This window comes from Pristiophorus japonicus, chromosome 8 (assembly GCF_044704955.1).
Source record: "Pristiophorus japonicus isolate sPriJap1 chromosome 8, sPriJap1.hap1, whole genome shotgun sequence".
NCBI classification, from domain to species: domain Eukaryota; kingdom Metazoa; phylum Chordata; class Chondrichthyes; family Pristiophoridae; genus Pristiophorus; species Pristiophorus japonicus.
The window spans coordinates 23,102,796-23,126,774 of NC_091984.1; the positions used below are offsets into that span (position 1 = coordinate 23,102,796).

A 23,979-nucleotide genomic window follows, 5' to 3' on the forward strand; every position below is an offset into this window, starting at 1 on the left:
TATGGCGAGAAAGCAGGAATGGAGTACTGAAGTTGCATGTTCAGCCATGAACTCATTGAATGGCGGTGCAGGCTCGAAGGGCCGAATGGCCTACACCTGCACCTATTTTCTATGTTTCTATGACCCTTAGCAGCTCACCCAAAGGATGCGCTTATTTGTAACACCTAAAGCTCTGATTGGGTCGAATTGAGGCAAAGATCAGGTCAGCCATGATCTTATTGAATGGCGGAGCAGGCTCACGGGGCCAACTGGCCTATTCCTGCTCCTATATCTTAATATGTGGATCACAAGACCTGATTGCTAATTGTTCCACTTGGAGGATAAGGCACACCCAGCAGTTTCCCCCACTGTGCTCTCCGTGCTCTTTAACGCCCCTCCGGCCCCCTCCCAACACGGCATCTATGTGCAGAAGGTCACAAAAATGTTCGTGCACATAATCAGTCCATCACCAAAACTTGTTAAGTGCCAAAAATAATTGCCCTTCCCTTGTGTTGCCTTGCCCTTGCCTATAACAAAGATGGCGGCGGCTCCCCGCTCAAGTCGACACGGGGCTTCCTTGCCAGGCACGCGCCTTACTGACTACGCACGCGCGGTATTCGGTGCACTCAGGTGACTTCGCCCCCTTCCCCGGCACGCGGGAATCGTTTGATTTGAATCACCAACCGCCAATCGGTCGGCGGGAGCGCGCCAGGCCGTGGTTATCGTCATCATCAGCATTAACGGCCCGCGGCCGCTCACTCCGAGCCAGCAGGTAATCGCATCTTTAAAACAAACAAATATATATATATTTATATAACATTCCGACGGAAAAAGGAAAGCCATGAATTCATGAAAATGTAAAAGGATTTAGAAAGGAGCAATGCTCGCGATAGTCTGTTCGAGTTCAAGGTGTGTGGATCAATCCAGATCAGTCACTCGGCCCTTTGATAGGAGAGGCTGCAGCAGGACCTGTCGCATAGAACCCCCCCCCCCCCTCTCCCTCCTTGTGTATATCAATCCCCTGGATATACCCCCTATATATAAACCCCCTAGATATGCCCCTCATAACCCCTTATATATATAAATCCCCTGGATATGCCCCTTCTTATAATCCCCTATATATAAACCCCCTGGATATGCCCCAACTTCTAACCCCCTAGATATGTTCCTCCTTATAACCCCCTATATATAAACCCCCTAGATATGCCCCCCATAACCCCTTATATATATAAATCCCCTGGATATGCCCCTCCTTATAACCCCCTATATATAAACCCCCTGGATATGCCCCAACTTCTAACCCCCTAGATATGTTCCTCCTTATAACCCCCTATATATAAACCCTCTGGATATGCCCCAACTTCTAACCCCCTAGATATGCCCCTTCTTATAACCCCCTATATATAAACCCCCTGGATATGCCCCAACTTCTAACCCCCTAGATATGCTCCTCCTTATAACCCCCTATATATAAACCCCCTGGATATGCCCCTCCTTATAGCACCCTATATATAAACCCCCTGGATATGCCCCTCCTTATAGCACCCTATATATAAACCCCCTGGATCTACCCCACCTTATAACCTAATATATCATCATAGACAGTTCCTCGAATTGAGGATGACTTGCTTCCACGCTAAAAAGTTCATAGGTGTTTCAATGAAGGACCTAATATTCCCGGTCCTGAACTAAGTCTTGAAGGGTGAAAGATGCCTGTGCGTGGATTTTTTTTAATGTGTAGTGGCCGTTGCACACCAGCCACCACACGGGCTTGACAGCTAGATCTTGGTCCAGTGGCAAGGATTAGCCAAAATGATTGGAGATCAGCTCGCTGCACATGCCTAGTGCACGCACATATTGCAGTGTGGGTTGGCCTGTGCTGTCCCATGGCCCTCGCCTCTCCTGGGCCCCGATCACGACGCTCCTGCTGTACCTGCCCACGCTCCAATCAGCGACGTGGACCTTGGTGACGTCCAATCTAGTCACCACCTTCACAGCTGTCGCTCTCCAGCACGCGCTGTACCTTGAAGTGGTACGCTCCTTTGAAGGCCCCGACCTGCTGATGGTCCTTGCAGGTCGGGGCCGCTGGGTCAGGCCACACGCTGCTTCTTTGAAGGCCCCGACCTGCTGTAAGCGTTTATATACAGGATAGCAACAGAGTTGGGAGAAAGACTTAAGCAACTCAGTCCACAGATTGCCTACAGGCCAGAGTCTATAGTTACATAGTTACAGGCAACTGTTTACATTCATTATTTCCATTCCAAATGTTAGATAGATAGTTCCAATGCTCACTGCTGACACGACAGGATTTGCATGCATGGACAAGATTTTTAGATTATGTTGAAAGATTGTCATTTTTTTTCATGTGATCCAGTGGAGTAGTTTGCTACATGTCCTGAAGGTTAGTAGTTGTGCAGCCTTCATTTTAAGTCCTTTGAACAGATGACAAGCTTTAGCCCCAAATCAAACATTTAGACGAATTTGTGATCAGAATTGTGGCTAAATTGAGGTCTTTATGGAGTAGGGCTGTTTGAATGGCTTATTTGTATTTTGTGGAATTTTATGTTGAGGTATGTATGTACTGTTTGCAGTTTTTGGTCTTGTGAATTGTATTTAATTTCAGCCTGTCTGCTAAGATTACTATCAGCAAACTAAAATGAGAAAATAATACTTTGATTACTGTCTTCCCAGTACTGTGAAAAGCACTGCAGCATGATCATGTGAAATTCTCACATAGGAAAACATGAGAAAAAGACCATTTCAACCCTTTTGTACCATTGGGCCCAAGTTTCCACACGATAAAAAACGGGCGCCCCTCCGAGCTGGGCGCCTGTTTTTCGCGCCTAAAACGGCGCCGGAAAAAAAACACACTATTCTGGAGAGCCCTGCAGCTCCTTGTCTGTTTGGCGCGGCGCCCAGGGGGGCGGAACCTACACTCGCGCCGATTTTGTAAGTGGGAGGGGGCGGGTACTATTTAAATTAGTTTTTTTCCTGCCGGCAACGCTGTGCATCGGAGCGTTCGCGCAGTGTGAAGGAAACATTGGCACTCGGCCATTTTTGTAGTTCTTTGTAGCTGTTTAATTTTTGAACATTTTTTAATAAAAGCACATTGCCATCAGCACTGAGGCTTCCTGCAGCCTTCTCACTGTCTCCTCCCCTCCTCCCCCCCGGCTGCGTTCGGGCGGGCAGGCCCGCACTCCCTCCCTCCCGCCGTCGGGAACGTCTTCCTCCCCCCCCCCCCCCTACTGCGTTCGGTTGGGCGGGCCCGCATTCCCTCCCTCCCGCCGTCGGGAACGGCTTCCTCCTCACCCCCTGCCGTCGGGAACGAAGGAACGAACTTGTGAGGCTGGCTGAAGCACTTTCACACAGGTAGGAAGATGGTTATAAATGTTTATTCAGGTTGGATTTATTTGTATAATATTTGTAGAAGTATAAATAAGGATTTATTGTAGAATTTAATGACTTCCCTTTCCCCCCCCCACCTCGTTCTGGACGCCTAATTTGTAACCTGCACCTGATTTTTTAATGTGTGGAACAGGTTTTTTCAGTTCTATAAAAATCTTCACTTGCTCCATTCTAACTTAGTTTGGAGTACGTTTTCACTGTGGAAACTTTGAAATCAAGCGTCAGTGGCCGTACACGCCCCCTTTTGAAGAAAAAATTCTGTTCCAAAGTAGAACTGTTCTACCTGACTAGAACTGCAGAAAAAAAAATGTGGAGAATTGCGATTTCTAAGATAGTCCGTTCTCCACCAGTTGCTCCTAAAAATCAGGCGCAAATCATGTGGAAACTTGGGCCCATTATTTCCACAATTCAATCCATCTATTTAATCTTGCTCCAACCAAGTAAATTGGGACAAAACTCCAGAATACCTGTAGCCTTCAAAAGAGAATTGGATAAATACTTGAAGGAGAAAAAAAACCCGCAGCGATATAGGGAATGAGCGGGGGAATGGGACAAACTGAATTGCTCTTTGAAAGAGCTGGCACAGACTTGATGGGCTGAATGGCCTCCTTCTGTGCTGTACTATTCTATGGGCACGAAATTGCCCTCCACTCGAAATGGGGCACACCTTCCGATTTTTAAGTGCACCGTCCGCCCCAATGCACTGGGCGGACAATCCGGGGAAATTCAGATCTTTGATTTTTTTTTGGGAGCGGAGCGGATGTGGTGACATCAGCAGGGCGGAAGTGCGGGCAGGTCGGAGGGGCCTCGGGTGGGTTGGAGGGGCTGTCGGCAGAAGTGCGGGCGGGTCGGTGGGGCCGTTGGCAAGAAGTGCGGGTGGGTCGGAGGGGCTGTCGGCAGAGGTGTGGGCGGGTCGGAGGGGCCGTCGGTAGAGGTGCGGGTGGGTCGGAGGGGCCGTCGGCGGAAGTGTGTCGTCAGAGGGGCGAAGGTGTGGGCGGGTTGGAGGGGCCGTTGGCGGAGGTGCGGGTGGGTCGGAGGGGCCGTCGGCGGAAGTGTGTCGTCAGAGGGGCGAAGGTGTGGGCGGGTCGGAGCTGCTGTCGCTCTGAGTTATCAGCGCCACATGTTCCACACCTCATTTCATTATCTTCTTCCTTACTCATCCTTGTAACTCAGTTCCATTCCTTACAATCTATTCATCTAATTCTCTATTAAAAATGTTATTTGATAATAAACAGCAATATCCCCATCCACAATGATGACGGAGCCCAGCACATGAGTGCATAAGACAAAGCTGAAGTGTTTACAACCATTTTCAGCCAGATGTGTCGAGTGGATGATCCATATCGGCCTCCTGAGATTCCCACCATCACAAAAGCCAGTCTTCAGCTAATTCGATTCACTCCATGTGATATCAAGAAAAGGCTGAGCGCACTGGATACTGCAAAGGCTATGGGCCCCGGCAACATCCTGGCTGTTGTGCTGAAGACTTGTGCTCCAGAACTAGCTGTGCCTCCAGCCAAGCTGTTTCAGTACAGCTACAACACTAGCATCTATCCGACAATGTGGAAAACTGCCCAAGTATGTGCTGTCCACAAAAAGCAGGACAAATCCAATCCAGCCAATTACCACCCCATAAGTCTACTCTCAATCATCAGCAAAGGTTTCATCGACAGTGCTGTCAGGCGGCACTTATTCACCAATAACCTGCTCACCGATGCCCCATTTGGGTACCGCCAGGACCACTCGGCTCCAGACCTCATTATAGCTGAATTCCAGAGCTGAGAGTGACTGCCCTTGATATCAAGGCAGCAGTTGACTGAGTGTGGCATCAAGGAGCCCTAGTAATTACTGAAAACTGAAATAGGAATCGGGGGGAAAACTCTCCACTGGCTGGAATCATACCTAACACAAAGGAAGATGGTTGTGGTGTTTGGAGGTCAATCATCCCAGCCCCAGGACTTCGCTGCAGGAGTTCCTCAGGGCAGTGTCCTAGGCCCAACCATCTTCAGCTGCTTCAATGACCTTCCTTCCATCATAAGATCAGAAGTGAGGATGTTTGCTGATGACTGCACAGTATTCAGTGCCATTTGCAACTCCTCAGATAATGGAGCAGTCCATGCCCACATGCAGCAAGACCTGGATGACATTCAGGCTTGGGCTGATAAGTGGCAAGTAACATTCGCACCACACAAGTGCCAGGCAATGACTCTCTCTAACAAGCGAGATTCTAACCACCTTCCCTTGACATTCAGTGGCATTACCATCATCGAATCCCCCATCATCAACATCCTGGGGGTCACCATTGAGCAGAACCTTAACTGGAACAACCACATAAATAGTGTGGCAACAAGAACAGGTCAGAGGCTGGGTATTCTGTGGTGAGTGTCTCACCATCTACAAGACACTAGTCAGGAGTGTGATGGAACACTCTGGATCATGTAGTTGCACTAAAGACTGGCATCTGAGACTGATCAGCTGTTTTAGTGCGTATCGGGTCTACACAAAGATGATTGCTTAACACTGCTAGGACTGTTGCTAAGTGGGAAAATGTTTGATAAAAGATTTGATTCTATAGTTTCATTTTAGTGTGATGAGTGCAACTCCAAGAAGCTCGACACCATCCAGGACAAAGCAGCTGCTTGAATGGCACCCCATCCACCACCTTAAACATTCCCTCCCTCCATCACCGGTGCACCGTGGCTGCAGTGTGTACCATCTACAAGATGCACTGCAGCAACTCGCCAAAGCTTCTTCAGCAGCACCTCCCAAACCCGTGACCTCTACCACCTAGAAGGACAAGGGCAGCAGGCGCATGGGAACACCATCACCTCCACGTTCACCTCCAAAGCACACACCATCCTGACTTGGAAGTATATCACCGTTCCTTCATCGTCGCTGGGTCAAAATCCTGGAACTCCCTCCCTAACAGCACTGTGGGAGTACCTTCACCACGTGGACTGCAGCAGTTCAAGAAGGCAAATCACCACCTTCTCGAGGGCAATTAGGGATGGGCAATAAATGCTGGCCTTGCCAATGACGCCCACATCCCAGAACAAATAAAAAAAATACATTTTTTTAAAATGGCATTAATTGATTATCTGGAAGTCTATTCCACGTATGTTGGGGATGGGGGAAGAGGATCCAAATCTCAGTTCTTGCCTGGGACTCCTCTAGATTTGCACTTGGAATCTAAGTTAAATAACCAGCTTGTGTCTACATTATCCATTCCATTCAGCAGTCTAGGACCTTGGCATGTGTTCTCAATCTTTTCTCCAATGAAAATAAGTTTTGTTTTGTGAGCTTAGTCTAAGTCAAAGAATCCTCTGATTCCTAGAATCATCCTTGTTCTCCTCTAAACCTCCAACACATCAGTGTCCTATTGAAAGTAGGTACACAAAGCAGCACATAGTGTTCAAATCATGACCTTACATGATCCATACAAGGTGAAAATAACATAATTAGACTTGTAATTACATGTTTGGTGGCAGTGATTTATATAAATAGTAATCTCTTTTTATTTCTTTAGGTATGTTTTCAGTGGTTGAGCTGAAATATTTTGGAGACCAACGAGCTACATTTAAAATCTTAAAACCATGGTGGGATGTTTTCACAGATTATTTAACTATTCTGATGCTTATGGTAGCAGTTTTTGGAGGGACATTGCAGGTAACACATTGTTTATATTCACACATGCACACATATATATAATATATATATAATGGACTGATCTGTGCTGCCTTGATTTATCTGGTTTACCAAGTGTCCATTCTAACCAGATTTTTAAAATCGTTATATTCAATCAATTGTAATGACTTTCATTGTAATGCCGTTTCACAGCAAATTACAGTTTTCTGAAATAAAAACAGAAAATGCTGGAAATACTCAGCAGGTCATCCAGCATCTGTGGAGAGAGATACAGAGTTAACGTTTCAGGTCGATGACCTTTCTTTAGAACTGGAAAAAGTTAGAAGTGTAACAGATTTTATGCAACTGCAGGGGCAGGACAAGGGGAGGGGAGGAAAGAATGAAAAGGAAGGTCTGTGATAGGATAGAAGGCAGGAGAGATTAAAAGACAAAAAGGATGATGGTGCAAAGCAAAAAGAGATGGTCATGGGACAAGTAAAGAAACAACAGATGGGTCTAGAAGAGGTGTAAATGGGAATATCAATCATTCCTGCTCTCGCCCTGAACTAGAAAATTTCATTCACTTTGCTTCCAATTTCCATCCTTCCCTCACCTTCACATGGTCCATTGCCAACTCTTCCCTTCCCTTCCTTGACTTCTCTGTCTCCATTTCTGGGGATAGGCCATCAACAAACATCCACTATAAGCCCACTGACTCCCACAGCTACCTGGACTACACTTCCTCCCACCCGCTTCCTGTAAGGACTCTATTCCATTCTGCCAGCTTCTCTGTCTCCGTCGCATCTGCTTTGACGATGCCACCTTCCATACGAATGCCTCTGATATGTCTTCCTTTTTCCTCAACCAAGGATTCCCCTCCACCGTGGTTGACATGGCCCTCGACTGTGCCCATTCTATTTCCCGTACTTCTGCTCTCACCCCTTCCCCTCCCTCCCAGAACCACAGTAGTGTTCCCCTTGTCCTCACCTTTCACCCCACCAGCCTCCACATTTAACGGATAATCTGCCACCATTTCCGCCACCTCCCGCGTGATCCCATCACCAATCTCATTTTCCCCTCCTCTGTCCTTTCAGCATTCTGAATGGACCGCGACACCCTGGTCCACTCCTCAATCAACCCAACACCCGCTCCCCTTCCCCCAGCACCTTCTCGTGCAAGCGCAGGAGATGCAACATCTGCCCTTTTACCTCCTCCCTTCCCACTATCCAGGGCCCTAAATACTCCTTCCAGGTGACACAGCAATTTACTTGTACCTCTTGCAATTTAGTATGCTCACGATGCAGTCTCCTTTATGTTGGGAAGACTAAATGTAAATTGGGTGACCGCTTTATGGAACCTCCATTCAGTTTGTAAACGTGACCCCCGAGCTTCCGGTCACCTGTCACTTTAATTCTCCACTCCACTCCCATTCTGACCTCTCTGTCCTCGGCCTCTTACACTGTTCCAACGAAGCTCAACGTAAACTCAAGGAATAGCACCTCATCTTTCGATTCGGCACTTTACAGCCTTCTGGACTCAACATCGAGTTCAACAATTTCAGACCATAACCTCTGCCCTAATTTTACACATGGCAGCTGTTGATTCTGCCATTCCCTCTTCTAGAACCATCTTTTGTTTCTTTTCTTGTCCCATTACCATCTCCTTTTACATTACACCATCAGCCCTTTTGTCTTTTAATATTTCCTGCCTTCTGTCCTATTACAGACCTTCCCTTTTGTTCTTTCCTTCCCTTCCCCTGTCCCTCTATTTGCTTAAAATCGGTTACATCTCTAACATTTTCCAGTTTTGACTAAAGGTCATCAACCTGAAACGTTAACTCTGTTTCTTTCTCCACAGAGGCTGCCTGACCTGCTGAGTATTTCCAGCATTTTCTGTTTTTATGACAGTTTTAAAAATGTTTTCAATAGCTTTCTAGCCATAGACTGATAAAAACCCTCAAATTGTCGAATAAGTGAATTGCACTGGAAAGGGTTCGGGATAGATTTACAAGAACGTTGCCTGGAGTGGAGAATTTTGGCTACAAGGAAAGATTGAAGTTGCTGGGTCTTTGGAACAGAGGAGGCTGAGGAGAGACCTGATTTGAGGTGCACCATGGCAGGAGCTGATGACTGCTGGACGGACCACCGCCTAATTCGATGCGTCATTGACATCAACATAGTCCCATAGCGAAGGGGGCAGCAGAAGCAGTGCCACAAAAAAGTCAATGGCATTTAAAAGACCCAGCTAAGAGAGCCCTATACAGTCAGCGCCTCATAGCTAATCTGGCGTGCCTTGATGACCCCGAGCATGCTACAGAATGCCCACAGCACTTGGTCTGCCCTCCAGGCCTCCATAACCAGTGACTGCAAAGAGAAGCTCGGTCACTCAACCAGGAAACACCAGGATTAGTTTGATAAGAATGATCAGGCGATCCAAGAGCTAGTAGATCGCAAACGCAGAACATTTCTGAGCCTTAAGCAACAACCCAACTCCGGAGCAGCAAAGCAGCATTACAGACGCCTCAAGGCTGAGGTCCAACAAAAAACCCGGGACTTAAAGTACAGGTGGTGGATGGAGAAAGCACAGGAGATACAGCAGCTAGCCGACAGCCATGATGTGCAAGGATTCTTCATCGCAGTCAAGGTCACCTACGGTCCAAACACGCAAGGCCCCACCCCACTGCTGGCCAAGAACGGGGAAACGCTCATCAAAGACACCGAGGTAGTCAAAGCCCACTGGAAGGAGCACTTCGATGATCTCCTCAACCGAGACTCTGCCTTTGACTCGCGTGTTCTCGACTCCATCCCGCAGCATGCTACTCGCCACCACCTCAAAACCCCAACACTGCACGAGATAGAAAAAGCCTTAAGACAGCTTAAGAACAACAAGGCTTCGAGAGCAGATGGAATACCTGCTGAGACACTGAAGTATGGCGGAGAGGCACTACTGGCACGAATACATGACCTCATCTCTCTCATCTGGAGGGAGGAGAGCATGCCGGGAGATCTCAGAGATGCAGTGATCATGATCTTCTTTAAAAAAGGGGACAAGTTCAACTGCGGCAACTACAGAAAAATCTCCGTTATCAGCCACTAGGAAAGTCGTCATCTTCCTGGGGCTGAGGAGCTCTTCCCGGAGTCACAGTGTGGATTTTGTCCCCTACGGGGCACAACGGACATGATTTTTGCAGCACGACAGTTGCAGGAAAAATGCAGGTAACAGCACAAGCCCTTATACATAGCCTTCTGCGACTTTTAAGGCCTTTGACACTGTCAACCGCGAGGGTCTATGGAGCATCATCCTCCGTTTCAGATGCTCCCAAAAGTTCGTCACCATCCTCCGCCTGCTCCACGACGAAATGCAGGCCGTGATCCTTACCAACGGATTTATTACAGACCACATCCGGACCAGGGTCAAACAGGGCTGCGGCATCGCCCCAACCCTCTTCTCAATCTTCCTCGCTGCCATGCTCCACCTCACAGTCGACAAACTCCCCGCTGGAGTGGCACTAAACTACAGAAGCAGTGGGAACCTGTTCAACCTTCACCGTCTCCAGGCCAGATCCAAGACCACCCAATCTCTGTCGGCGAGCTACAGTACTCGGACGACGCTTGCCTCTGCGCACATACAGAGGCTGAACTCCAGGACATAGTCGACATACTTACTGAGGCGTACGAAAGCATGGGCCTTACGCCAAACATCAGCAAAACACCAGCCTGTCCTCACTGCACAGCACTGTCCCCCAGTCATCAAGATCCGCAGCGCGGCCCTGGACAACGTGGACCACTTCCCATATCTCGAGAGCCTCCTATCAACAAGAGCAGTCATTGATGACGAGATCCAACACCGCCGCCAGTGCAGCCTTCGGCCGCCTGAGGAAAAGAGTGTTTGAAGACCAGGCCCTCAAAACTGCCACCAAGCTCATTGTCTACAGTAATACCCGCCCTCATGTATGGCTCAGAAACATGGACCATGTACAGTAGACACCAAGTCGCTGGAGAAATACCACCAACGATGTCTCCGCAAGATCCTACAAATCCCTTGGGAGGACAGAGGCACCAACACTAGCGTCCTTGACCAGGCCAACATCCCCAGCATCTAAGCACTGACCACACTTGATCAGCTCCTTTGGGCAGGCCACATAGTTTGCATACTAGACACGAGACTCCCAAAGCAAGCGCTCTACTCTGATCTCCTTCACAGCAAACGAGCCAAAGGTGGGCAGCGGAAACGTTACAAGGACATTCTCAAAGCCTCCCTGATAAAGTGAAACATCCCCACTGACACCTGGGAGATCCTGGCCAAAGATTGCCCTAAGTGGAGGAAGCGCATCCGGGAGGGCGCTGAGCACATCGCTGAGATCATGCATAAATAAAGCGCAGGCAGCGTAAAGAGCCTGCGGAAAACCAGTCCCACCCACCCCTTCCCTCAACGACTATCTGCCCCACCTGTGACAGAGACCGTGATTCTTGTATTGGACTGTACAGCCACCTAAGAACTCATGTTAAGAGTGGAAGTAAGTCTTCCTTGATTCCAAGGGACTGCCGATGATGATGATGATGATGTATAAAGTTATGAGCAACGAGGATAGGAAGGACCGGTTCCCCTTGGCAGAGGGGTCAACAACCAGGGGACATAGATTTAAAGTATTTGAGGGGAGGTTTAGAGGAGATATAAGGGAAAATTTCTTCACCCAGAGGGTGGTGGGGGTCTGGAACTCACTGCCTGAAAGGGTGGTAGGGACAGAAACCCTCACCACATTTAAAAAATACTTGGATGTTCACTTAAAGTGCCATAACATACAGGGCTAAGAACCAAGAGCTGGAAGGTGGGATTTGGCTGGATAGCTCTTGGTCGGTCGGCGCGGACACGATAGGTCGAAATGGCCTCCTTCTGTGCTGTAAATTTCTATGATTTTAAGTAATATGTACCATTTTACTATCAGAGCAGAATTATTCCAGATACAACCAAATTGTGACTAATGTACTTACACTTCCTGCAATTACAATTAATCTAAAGAAATATCTGGACTAAGTAATGTGCCTGTCCACTATAATGAAACATGATCATTTTAATGCATTTGGTTTAGGAGACTGTCTTTTCTCTAGTTTAACTGATTGAAGAAATTATCTCCAGCAACATTTATATACATAATTGTAGATGGTTGAGAGTTGTAAATAAAACAAATCATTTTCGAGTTCAAAACGTAAGAGTGAAGTAAAGATCATCCGAACCTCTGGATTCAATTGCAACTCTGCTCACTTTCTACATTCTCTAAATATATATATTATGGGCCCAAGTTTCCACACGATAAATAACGGGCGCCCCTCCGAGCTGGGCGCCCGTTTTTCGCGCCTAAAACGGCGCCTAAAAAGAACCTCGCGATTCTGGAGCGCTTTGCAGCTCCTTGTCTGCCTGGCGCGGTGCCCAGGGGGGCGGAGCCTACACTCGCGCCGATTTTGTAAGTGGGAGGGGGCGGGTACTATTTAAATTAGTTTTTTTCCTGCCGGCAATGCTGCGCGTGCGTGTTGGAGCGTTCGCGCATGCTCAGTGTGAAAAGAACATTGGCACTCGGCCATTTTTGATTTTTGAAATTTTTTTTAATAAAAGCACATTGCCATCAACACTTTCAGCCTTCTCACTGTCTCCCCACCCCCCCCCCGGCGGGAAGAACGGGCGCCTCAGGCTGACTGCAGCATTCTCTGTGCCTGAAGCACTTTCACACAGGTAGGAAGATGGTTTATTTAATGTTTTCTTTGCTTATAAATGTTTATTCAGGTTGGATTTATTTGTATAATATTTGTAGAAGTATAAATAAGGATTTATTGTAGAATTTAATGACTTCCCTTCCCCCCCCCCCCTCCCCCCCACCTCGTTCTGGACGCCTAATTTGTAACCTGCGCCTGATTTTTTTAATGTGTAGAACAGGTTTTTTCAGTTCTACAAAAATCTTCACTTGCTCCATTCTAACTTAGTTTGGAGTACGTTTTCACTGTGGAAACTTTGAAATCAGGCGTCAGTGGCCGGACACGCCCCCTTTTGAAGAAAAAATTCTGTTCCAAAGTAGAACTGTTCTACCTGCAGAAAAAAAAATGTGGAGAATTGCGATTTCTAAGATAGTCCGTTCTCCACCAGTTGCTCCTAAAAATCAAGCACAAATCATGTGGAAACTTGGGCCCATATATGTGTGTGTGGTCTCAATAAAATGTTATTGTTAAAAATAGCGCTGCAGTTACATTTATTTGTAGACTGCTTCAATACGATCACTCGAGGATAACATTGTCACATAATTCACACAATTGATACAACACAGAGAGCAGTGTATATTGGGAGCTGTTACATAGCGTTAGACTGCAACCTTGTATGTTGTGTTTGGGAACTACATATTATACTCCTTAGTTATATAGTACTTTATGTACATTATGCCACTGTCCCCAGCTCACAGAACATGAACAGATATTCTGAAATTTGTATTACTTGAGGCTAAAATGCACCCACTATTGGTGCCTGGAGATCTTAAGCAGTGAAGGAAAGGAGAATTGGGGTTAAAGGGCAAATAATAGTCATGGATAAAGTTGCAAAGGAGGAGCTCAATGAAGGAGCTACCAGTGCAGGAGCCATCTTAACAAATTAAGATAGACAAGAAATGCAAAATATAGGAAGCCTACCACACAATGGATTCCTGATCTTGTAGCCTGAAGAGGGAATCATCAAATATTGTAAAATTAGATTGTAGATGTCACCCTAAATCAGGAGAGTGAAAATGTAAAAAGGAGGAAGAAAAATATCTTTGAAAAATGTTCGGATTAGATAGTTCCCCAAAAGCTCAGTTTTCCAAGCAGAATCTTTTGAACATTCCATACCAGGTGAAGCTAAACATAGAGCCAAGCATGCAATCCTCAAAATAGAACAACCATGTTTTGCCTGCCAAAGACTTACCCACAGATTTACCAATTTTAATCATATCTCTTACCTCCAGTTTGCCTGCCAATATGGAAGCGACAAAATTGAAGAAAATAACACTATAATTTCTTTATCCATTGTAGCCAGCCACACATACATGGAGGATGGTAAGAAAATGATAGCACTGAAGCTGTTGCGCATAATTAACTTAAAAAAAACATTTTGAAGTACTACATGGTTCAGCTTTTAATTTGTGAACTATCTTTTCCCCAAGTCGCCATGTACCATACTCTGGGTCAGATGAACTGCTCTTAAACCTCTCGTAATGCTGCTTTTTATCAGTTAAATAGAGAAGCACAAGAGAGTTTGGGGTGACTGTTTTGGAGAAACACTTGGCTTCTGAGCCATAAGATTAGAGCTTGCTGTATAGGCTGAGCTGGCATCCTAGTACCCCATAATGCACTGCTTGCAGGGTTCAGCTTCATAATGAACACTTTTTTGTCAGCCTTCCAAAATTAGATCAGGTTGCTTAAAATTATCAATAGGGTGAAAAGGTTACATTGTGCATTTTCAAAGCACATGCATTAGTTTGCATCCCCATTCTACAAAACTCCAATATTTGTTTCTTTTTGACAGGTCCCATCTTAGACGCATTCAACAGTAAGATATGTTCTATGTATAGTCTTTAGTTCAGTCTGCAAACTCGGACATTCTTGGAGGCCAGATGTGTGCAATGTAGTCAATTAATTGTCAGTAAAATCACAGAATAATACAGCACGGAAGGAGGCTATTCAGCCCATTGTGCCTATGTTGGCTCTTTGAAAGAGCTATCCAATTAATCCCACTCCCCTGCTCTTTTCCTGTAGCCCTTCAAATTTTTCAACACCTTTTCATGACTAGGATTCATAAATATAAAATAGTCACTAATAAATGCAATAGGGTATTCAGGAGAAACTTCTTTACCCAGCGAGTGGAACTTGCTACCACAAGGAGTAGTTGAGGAGAATAGTATAGATAGATACATTTAAGGGGAATGCTAAAAATACACTGCAGATCTGTAGCATGATAAGATTAAATATTTCAATGTTTTGAATAGAGTCTGAAGAACAGAAAGGGGAAAGTTGGGAAAACTGTTTTTAGGACAATTAAATTTGGCGGGCAGGAGTTTCCACTAGGTTGCACTGTGTTTTCAGCGCAATCCACCTGAAATCAGCCACAAAAGATTGCGGAATTTTAAGCGCAAATTCTGTTTCGCACAAATCGAGTTTCCACGATCTTTTGAGCTAGTAGCCAGCCCCGCCCACAAAACTGGTTACGTCCCCAGATCGAATTAATCACCATTGCGAGTTTCCGTTAATTACACTTGTTTTCAGCCCTTCAACAGGGATCTTAAAATTAACCTTTTTCTTTTAGGTACATGGGCATGAGAAGTCACATTTTAGAAGCTTTTAATTTTTTTTAAATTTACTAAGAAATCGACTACTATATACCAATGTAACTAGCAACTGGTTCGGTGTAGTTTTATTTTAAGTAATTTTCAGATATTTAAAATCAGGTTACTCACAGGTGGTGGACTAGAAACTCTGAATAAAAAAAAATGCTTATTTTTTGTGATAAACCCCATTTTCAGCTACATTAATAAAGCTGTACAGGTTATCACTCTTAAATATAGATCAAGGAATATTTTTTAAAGCAATTTCTTTTTAAAATTTATGTTCTAAGTTGCTGCACAATTGCGCTGGTTCAAGGCAGATTTTACGTTCGCCAATATGCAAGTAAGTTTGAGCGGAAACAAGAAAAAAAACACTTCAAAACTAGCACAATTTTGTGCACAATGTGTACTTGAATCACTGATTGCAGGGCTCAGTTCTGCCATTTACCAGGAGAGCCATGGGGTGCACTGTCTGGGACTGTTTCAATTTTTATAAGGGGTCCTGATGACACACCTTTAACATTTTTTCAAAAGACAAATAAATCATGGTTTAACTATAACAAGTTATCTGAACTTTACATAAAGTGGAGATTTCTGTTCAATATATTGCTCTAAATGCCAAACAAAATGTAGATACATGTGCACAATGTTGTTAAAATTGCATTACCATAGATTATATGCATTTCTTTCAATGATGCTGTAACTTTGAGGCATACAAACAATGTTGTTTGACAAAAAAATAGATGGGGAGATACCCCAGCTTCTAATGACAGTCCTATATATTAGTTGAAATGGCTTTTATTTGTTGTATTTAAACAGATATCAGCAGACAAGATAACCTGTGTCCCTGTGCCAGAGGGCTTCTCGATGGCCACCATGCAGTGGAACAAAAGTGCTCTTAAAGGTCGTAAACTAAATAGTTTTGATTCTGGATTTAAGACTGATTTGGACCGCGAGCAATACAATTTGATGGATCAGTATTGTTATGACCATGCAATTCAGTGGTATTCGAAGTATTTCCCGTACATAGCTATCATTCACACGCTTATATTTTTGGTAAGCAGTAACTTCTGGTTCAAATTTCCAGGCACTAGTTCCAAAATTGAACATTTTATATCAATTCTTGGAAAATGTTTAGATTCTCAATGGACTACTAAGGCACTTTCAGAAACTGTATATGAGGATTCGGATTTGCAGATTCCACAAAGTACAGTTTTATCAACTGAACCATCTGTATCTTGCTCTTTAAACCTACAGCAATCTTCTGATACCACCTTTTTATTGGGACAAAATGAAACCAGTAATGACCGACTATGTGAGACTGAAGCACAAACATCATTGTGCAAGCCTCCATGTAAGACTTTTAAAACTGTTGGAGGTGGTGTTTATGGTCATGCTGCAGTGAAAATCCTAGATAAAAAGGAGGGAGAACAAGCAAAAGCATTGTTTGAAAAAGTCAAAAAGTTTCGTCTTCACACTGAAGAAGGTCATATCCTTTATATGATGTACATAAGGCAAACTATTTTACGTTCTGTTCAAACAATTCTTGTTCTAGCCTATTTTGTAACTCGGATTCCTCAAATGAAACATATTGTCCGCTGCGTAGATAAAATTCATATCACAGGCTTCACAGAATTTTTCTGCATCCATGGTCTTTGGAGGATATTCAGGATGTTGTCCATCGTGTATGTAGTAGTCATTTTCATTTATTGTATAACCTGCATCTACACATTGTACTGGATCTTCTACTTTAAACTTAAGGAATACTCGTTTGCATATGTCAGAGAAGAAACTGGGATTGATGACATTCCGGATGTGAAGAATGATTTTGCATTTTTACTCCATCTGATTGACCAATATGATAAACTGTATGCCAGGAAGTTTGCTGTGTTTCTATCTGATGTTAGTGAGAACAAACTCCGTCAACTGAACCTGAGCTACGAGTGGACACACGAAAAGCTTCAGCAACGTATTGTTACTAACGAAGATAACAAAACTGAATTACATCTCTTTATGCTGTCCGGTATTCCGAATAGTGTTTATGATATTTATAACCTGGAAGTACTGAAGTTGGAATATATTAAGGATGTCTCTATTAGTGCAGCCATCTCACAACAAACTTCACTCCAAGAACTGTGGGTGTACAACTGTATCATAAAAGTAGAAAACCGAGCACTTGCATTTTTAAAAGATACAATAACAATTTTAAGAGTTCGGTTTGCAAATGCTTATGAAATACCACAGTGGATGTACTGTCTGAAGAATCTCCGTGAACTGTACCTGGAAGGCAACTTATTAATTGACAACAAAACTTCTATTGTCCTGCAGTCATTATGTGACTTAGAACGTCTTAAATCTTTGCACCTAAAATCCAATGTCACCAAAGTACCTGCAGCAGTTGTTGATGTTGCTTATCACCTTCAGCACCTCACAATCCACAATCAGGGCAAAAAGTTCACCACTCTCAATGGCCTTAGGAAGATGCTTTGCCTGTCTGTGCTAAAGCTGTATAATTGCGATCTGGAGCGAATCCCAAGTGCCATATTTAGCTTGAGCAATCTTCAGGAATTGGACCTCAAGGACAACAACCTGAGGACGTTAGAAGAGCTGGCTAGTTTCCAGCATCTTCGCAAACTCACCACACTGAAACTTCATTACAACAAAATTACACAGATTCCTCCATACATTGTCAAGGCAAGCTCACTGGAAATGCTTTATTTAACTAAAAATAATATTTCTGTTCTTCCATCAAATCTATTTAAGCTCACTAGGCTACGACATCTTGAAGTCGGTCATAATAATATTACAAGCATTCCCATTGAAATAGAACAACTGGAGGATCTTCATTACTTTGACATTGAAAGTAACAAAGTATCTGAGTTACCTTTGGAACTGTTTTACTGTACAAAGCTCAGAGTGTTGATATTTTCACATAACCTTTTGACTTGCATTCCACCCAAGGTGAAAAATTTGACGCAACTGCGGCAACTAGAACTGAAAGGGAACAAATTACAGTATTTACCACCTGAGCTAGAAAAATGCCAGTGTTTGAAGAGAAGTCAATTGAATGTGGAAGAGGACATTTTCAACACACTGCCATATGACATCAGAGAAGAGTTTCTAAATAGAGAATCTAGGTGAACTGCGAGTACACTTAAATACTTTGGTTAAATGAACTATTTATGCAATCAGAAGTGTTTGAATAGATCTTTGTACTTTTTTTAAATGAGAGTGGCTATTTGTACTAGGTTTTTCTGTGTCCTTCTGCGCATGCGCGCATTGGACTCCGCCCTCTTTTTGAGCATAGGCCCTCGATTTGGGGGGGGGAGAGGAGAGAGATATGGGGGGGGGGGAGAGGAGAGAGATATGGGGGAGGGACGAGTGAGAGATGGGGGGGAGGGAAGAGTGAGAGATGGGGGGGAAGGAGAGAGATGGAGGGGGGAGTGAGAAATTGTGGGGGGAGAGAGATGGGGGAAGAGAGATTTATGAGGGGGGGGGAAGAAAGAGAGGTTGGGGTGTGGAGAGTGAGAAAGAGACTAGGGGAAGAGTGAGAGAGACTGTGTGCGGGGGAGGGAGAGAGAAAGACTGTGGAGGGGGGGGAAGAGTAAGAGAGATTGTAGGGGGGGAGCGAGAGACCGTGGGGGGGGGGGGGGAGAGAGAATGAGATTGGGGGAGAAGAGAGAGACTGGGGGGGGAGTGAGCGAGACTATGGGTGGGGGAGGGGGGAAGAGAGACTGGGTGGGGGTGGAGAGAGAGACTGGGGAAGGGGAGAGAGAAAGACTGCGGGTGGTGGGGGGGCAAGAGATAGATTGGAGGGAGGAGTGCGAGAGACTGGGGGTGGCGAGGGGAGAGAGAGAGAGAGACTGGTGGGGCGGAGATGAGAGAGAGACGGGGGGGGGGGGGAACTATAGAGGGGAAGAGAGACTAGGGGAAGAGTGAGAGACTGGGCGGGGGTATGACACTGGGGGACTGGAAGGGAGAGAGAGACTGGGAAGGAGGTGGAGAGAGAGACACAGACTGCGGGAGAGAGGGAACTCGGAAGACGGATCACGTACTTCCAACCCCCTTTACATCCACACCCGATTTTTCAGAAAGCTCGGTGTATGTGTGATAAGGGACATCATTAGAGTGGATGAAATCCGGAAGTCACGACACCCACCTACTTCATATCAAATAAACCTGTTAACAATCCAATGCCCCATCTACGGCGGGGGGAGGTAACATCAGCAATTTGGGCTGGGGTGGGTAAGGAACCTGAGCTCTGGGGGGGGGTGGGTAACTTGGGGTGGAAGGGACATGAATTTGGGTTGGGATGGGGCAGGAACTTGGGCTGGGATGGAGTCAGGAACTTGGGCTGGGGAAGGGGGTAAAGGACTTCGGCTGGGGGAGGCATGGACTTTGGCTGGGGGGGGGGGCGCGGGTAAGGAACTTCAGCTGGGGGAGGCATGAACTTGGGCTGGGATGGGGGAGCTCTATCCTGTCTGGGGTCTCAAATCAGAATAACTTGAATTACACTTTCAAAGTCACTCGGAACTTGGGCTGAGCGGTTCCAATTACAAATTCCAGAGAAACTTCCGGGCATGGCTGGTCCCCTTGGGGGATAAATCAGCAATCGGGTCATGTGATGGAGAGCCTATCAGCATTTTGTAGTGCAAATAGCTACGTCTTTTTTATTCAATCGAGACAATTTTTCAAATGACAACTTTCACTTATATAGTGCCTTTACTGATACTAACTTTTTATTCCAGATTTATTTAATTAACGGAATTTAAATCCCCCAACTGCCATGGTAGAATTTGAACTCATGTTTCCGGATCATTAATCCAAGCCTCTGGATTACTAGTCAAGTCACAATAACCAGTATGCTACCGTACTCATATTTTACATTAGACAGCCTGTCCAAATCCTATCACACTTTGCAAAACCAAACCTCGACATTTTCAACACTTCTGAGAAAAGATATAAATTATGCTTTAAAATTAGGATAAAATTATTCATAATATGCAGTATTTATCAGATATTTAATAATGTGTTTGCTTTTGCAACATTTCATGTTATTAATGGTTTAGTTTTTGTTTCTTTCCAGATAACTAGTCCCTTGTTCTGTAATTGTACAATTTCCACAAAGAGTTTGCAGGAGATTCGGCCTACAAAAATGTTGTATAGAAATTACATTTAATGTATCAAGTCACCGCCAAATTTGCTCTGACCTGTGCTATGTACAAGTTGGGTTGCTACCATTTCTGCATTGTTTGTAAAAGCTATAAAACCTTATATAACAGTGAAATTTTTACTTGCCATGACAAACCTCTGCGAGTTGGCTGTGTAACAGACTGAAAGCTTTGATCAGATGGAAACAGTAGCAAGTTTCAGAAACTGCATTAAAGCTAGTGTTCCTGGGGGGTTCTTTGGTGACTGAATAACTGTACCTGTCTTTTATGGTACTGGTCCATGCAAACCAAGAATGGTCCATATTTGATCTCTGGTCTGTCCTGCTCTTAGTTGGATAATGGTGCCACATTATAGTTGGCTTCAGTGTCCCTAGGTTATTGATGGGGATAAGTTAGCTATGGTTTCTGATCCTGATGACTATCCAGTAGCATCAGCCATAGCTCACTTTCGCTCCTGAGTCAGAAGGTTGTGGGTTCAAGTCTCTCTCAAGAGTCTTGAGCACAAAAACCTAGGCTGACACTCCAGTGAAGTACCGAGGGAATGCTGCATTGTCTCAGATGCCACCTTTTCAGATGAGATGTTAAACCAAGGCCACATCTATTCTCTCAAGTGTATGTAAAAGATCCTATAGCACTATTTAGAAATGCAGAGAGCTCTTTCTAGTATCTTGTCCAATATTTATCCCTCAACCCACATAATTAAAAAACAGATTATCTGGTCATTATTACATTGCTGTTTGTGGGACCTTGCTGTATGCAAATTGCCGTCACATTTCCTACATTACAACAATGAGTACATTTAAAAAAATACTTAATTGGCTGTTAAAGCACTGAAAGGCGCAATATAAATGCAAGTCTTTCATTCTTTTTTTGGAACATCAGTTCAGGATGTGGCTGCGATATGTTCCCATCCCTAATGTTCAAGCGGCCTTCTAACACCCACTATGTGGGCTTTAACATGCCACTTAGGCAAGGTACTAGATGATTTCTGAGATGAGCTTCCGAACACATATCTGCGCCATCACTAAGACTGCCTATTTCCACCTGCGTAACATTGCCCCACTGTGCCCCTGCAACTCCGTTGCTGAAATCCTCATCCGTGCTTTGTTACCTCTAGATGTGACTATTCCAACGCACTCCTGGCCAGCTTCCCATTTTCTACCCTCCGTAACCTTGAAGTCATTCAAAATTCATCTGCCCGTGTCTTAACTCGCACCAAGTCCCGTTCACCCATCATCCCTGTGCTTGCTGACCTACATTGGTTCCCAGTTAAGCAACGCCTCAATTTTAAAATTTTCATGCTTGTTTTCAAATCCCTCCATGGCCTTGCCTCTCCCTATCTCTGTAATGTCCTCCAGTCCTACAAACTTCCGAGATATCTGTGTTTCTCCAGCATCCCCGATTTTAATCACTCTACCATTGGTGGCTGTGCCTTGAGATACCAAGGCCCTATGCTCTGGAATTACCTCCCTAAACCTCTCTACCTCTCTTTCCTCCTTTAAGACGCTCCTTTAAATCTACCTCTTTGACCAAGCATCTGCCCATATACCACCTCATGTAGTTCGGTGTTAAATTTTGTTTGATAACGCTCCTGTGAATAGCCTTGAGACTTTTTGATACATTAAAGGTGCTATATGAATACAAGTTGTTGATTTTAATCACCATGAGTCACTCCTAAGAGAAGCGGAGAAATAAGAGAAAGCCACAAAACTTGTGATCCTGAAGTTGTTTTCTAAAGAAATGTTCCATTTTGACCAGCTGTGGTCTTGTGAAGGGCAAAATATGCTGCCACCTTGCTCCCAAATTTTGGGAAAATAACTAAAAGAGTTAACACAAAGTCAATTGGTGGCTTCTTGGCAAGTTACCATTTTTCTTGTAATTGACTGGAGATACTGCTTTCCATTGATCTGTGAGGCGCATTCTGTTATTCCTTATTTACATTTTCACTATATGTGGGTAGTGGTTTCTTTGTAATAGGAATGTTAATCCAAGCTGCATGCCAAGGGAATTGATATATTGACATTTTTCTCTAGTATTTTAGTTCATAATAAACACGGCTCCTATTGTACTCCATAATTAAAAAGGTGAAGAGAATGTTGGTCTTTATTGCAAGAGAGATGGAATACATAGCGGTGGAAATTACATTGGGCTGGATTTTCCTGTGAAATCGCCCCTGCCCGATCCTTAGCGGTATTCCGACGGTTGCGTCTTTTTGAACTGGTGCGCGCTCCCGCGGTTTTCGGGTGGTCCATGGCGGCGAAGCGGTGCGGCAGCGAAGTGCACCGGGCAGCCAAAGCAGGACCAAAGTCGGTGATCAGCTTTCCTGTATAAAGGAAAGCTGAACCGCTGTCTGAAAGGGCTTGAAACAGTTGTCTGCACATGCGCGGTCATTCTCCCGTGTTTTTGGGGTCAAGTGTGATCCCGCACATGTGCAGACAACAGGACAGCCTGGTGCAGTGGCTGGGGAAAGAGACCTGCGGTTCTGTAGCATTAGCCAGTCAGTTTATGATTTGCTGCACAAGAACTTGGTGAATACAGCAGTCGGATAATGAGTTGCTTTTACTGAAACTAGTTACTGAAACTAGTTAACTTGCTACGACAGACATTAGTTAATGCCACTTCAACTTGCAGCTGTGGTTGGTTACAATAAGTGTTGTTGGGCTTAATAGGCGCCAAGGGAGTGCATCACAGTCCGTCGCCGGGATTGAAGGTGTATTTTCGATGTTAAAATTATGTCGATAGGGCTGAGGGTAAGGTGTGATTTGATGTTGGGCGGGGGTCAGAGGTTTTATTGTGATGGTATGAAGCTGGTTCAGTGCAAGGGCGGCAGGGCAGTGATTTGTGGTGGTGATGGAGGGAGTCAGGCAAGTGGGTTGCAGATTGTGAACACAGCGTTTTAGCCGAGAGGCTGATGCTTTATTGGTGGGGGGGGAGGGGGGGAGGTTTAAACTTGTGTCGGGCAGTCATTGTTGCTGGATTGTAAGAATAAAAGTGTTTAGTAATGACAAAATTGATTCTGTGTATGTATAAATGTTGAAAGTGTAGATTATATGGAAAGGCTGCAGTTTGAAGAGTCAAAATGGATACCTTCTCCCAAGTTCATGTCTCCATGGCTTTGAAACTCACCAAACTAGAAAAGATGTTAATTGGATAGCCATTAACCTAATCAAGGGATGGCACCAGCCCTCCAGACAGACATATGTGTGAGGAGAAGCCAATCAGGAACGGCCCTGGAACCAAGACCCAATCCTGGGGCTTTCTGAGGAACAATGGACTTAAAGGATATAAAAACCCAAGCACAGATTGCTCTCTCTCTTCTCTCCTGAGCACACGGCAAACAGTCATCTCAAGACCAGCCGAAACAGCAGGCCGTGTGCTCAGCCAGCCAGAGGAAAGTGACTTATACCTTTTTATGAATCATTATTGTAACATTGTATCTGTTTTAACTAAGTCGATCTGCAGGCT

The 23,979-nt window shown here is 44.8% G+C and overlaps 1 protein-coding gene across 3 annotated transcripts; it reads left to right on the top strand.

The window, feature by feature from the left end:
• The first annotated feature begins 668 nt into the window (after window positions 1-668).
• Window positions 669-18,647, top strand: LOC139268026 (volume-regulated anion channel subunit LRRC8C-like). Of its 3 annotated transcripts, none has more exons than XM_070886002.1 (3): window positions 669-751; window positions 6,911-7,050; window positions 16,163-18,647. In XM_070886002.1, the coding sequence occupies exons 2-3, from the start codon at window positions 6,913-6,915 to the stop codon at window positions 18,482-18,484; spliced, it is 2,460 nt and encodes an 819-aa protein (XP_070742103.1). In that variant the 5' UTR covers window positions 669-751; window positions 6,911-6,912; the 3' UTR covers window positions 18,485-18,647. The 3 variants fall into 3 exon arrangements, with proteins under 3 accessions (XP_070742103.1, XP_070742106.1, XP_070742105.1); XM_070886004.1 differs by having other exon boundaries at window positions 702-751; window positions 6,998-7,050; XM_070886005.1 differs by lacking the exon at window positions 6,911-7,050 and having other exon boundaries at window positions 683-751.
• The last annotated feature ends 5,332 nt before the right edge of the window (window positions 18,648-23,979 follow it).

Excerpts from the sequence above, each read along its gene's own strand:
- LOC139268026 (XM_070886002.1), top strand. The coding sequence starts at position 6,913 with ATGTTTTCAGTGGTTGAGCTGAAATATTTTGGAGACCAACGAGCTACA. Across the intron at positions 7,051-16,162 it reads TTTTTGGAGGGACATTGCAG|ATATCAGCAGACAAGATAAC; the intron begins GTAACACATTGT and ends GTATTTAAACAG.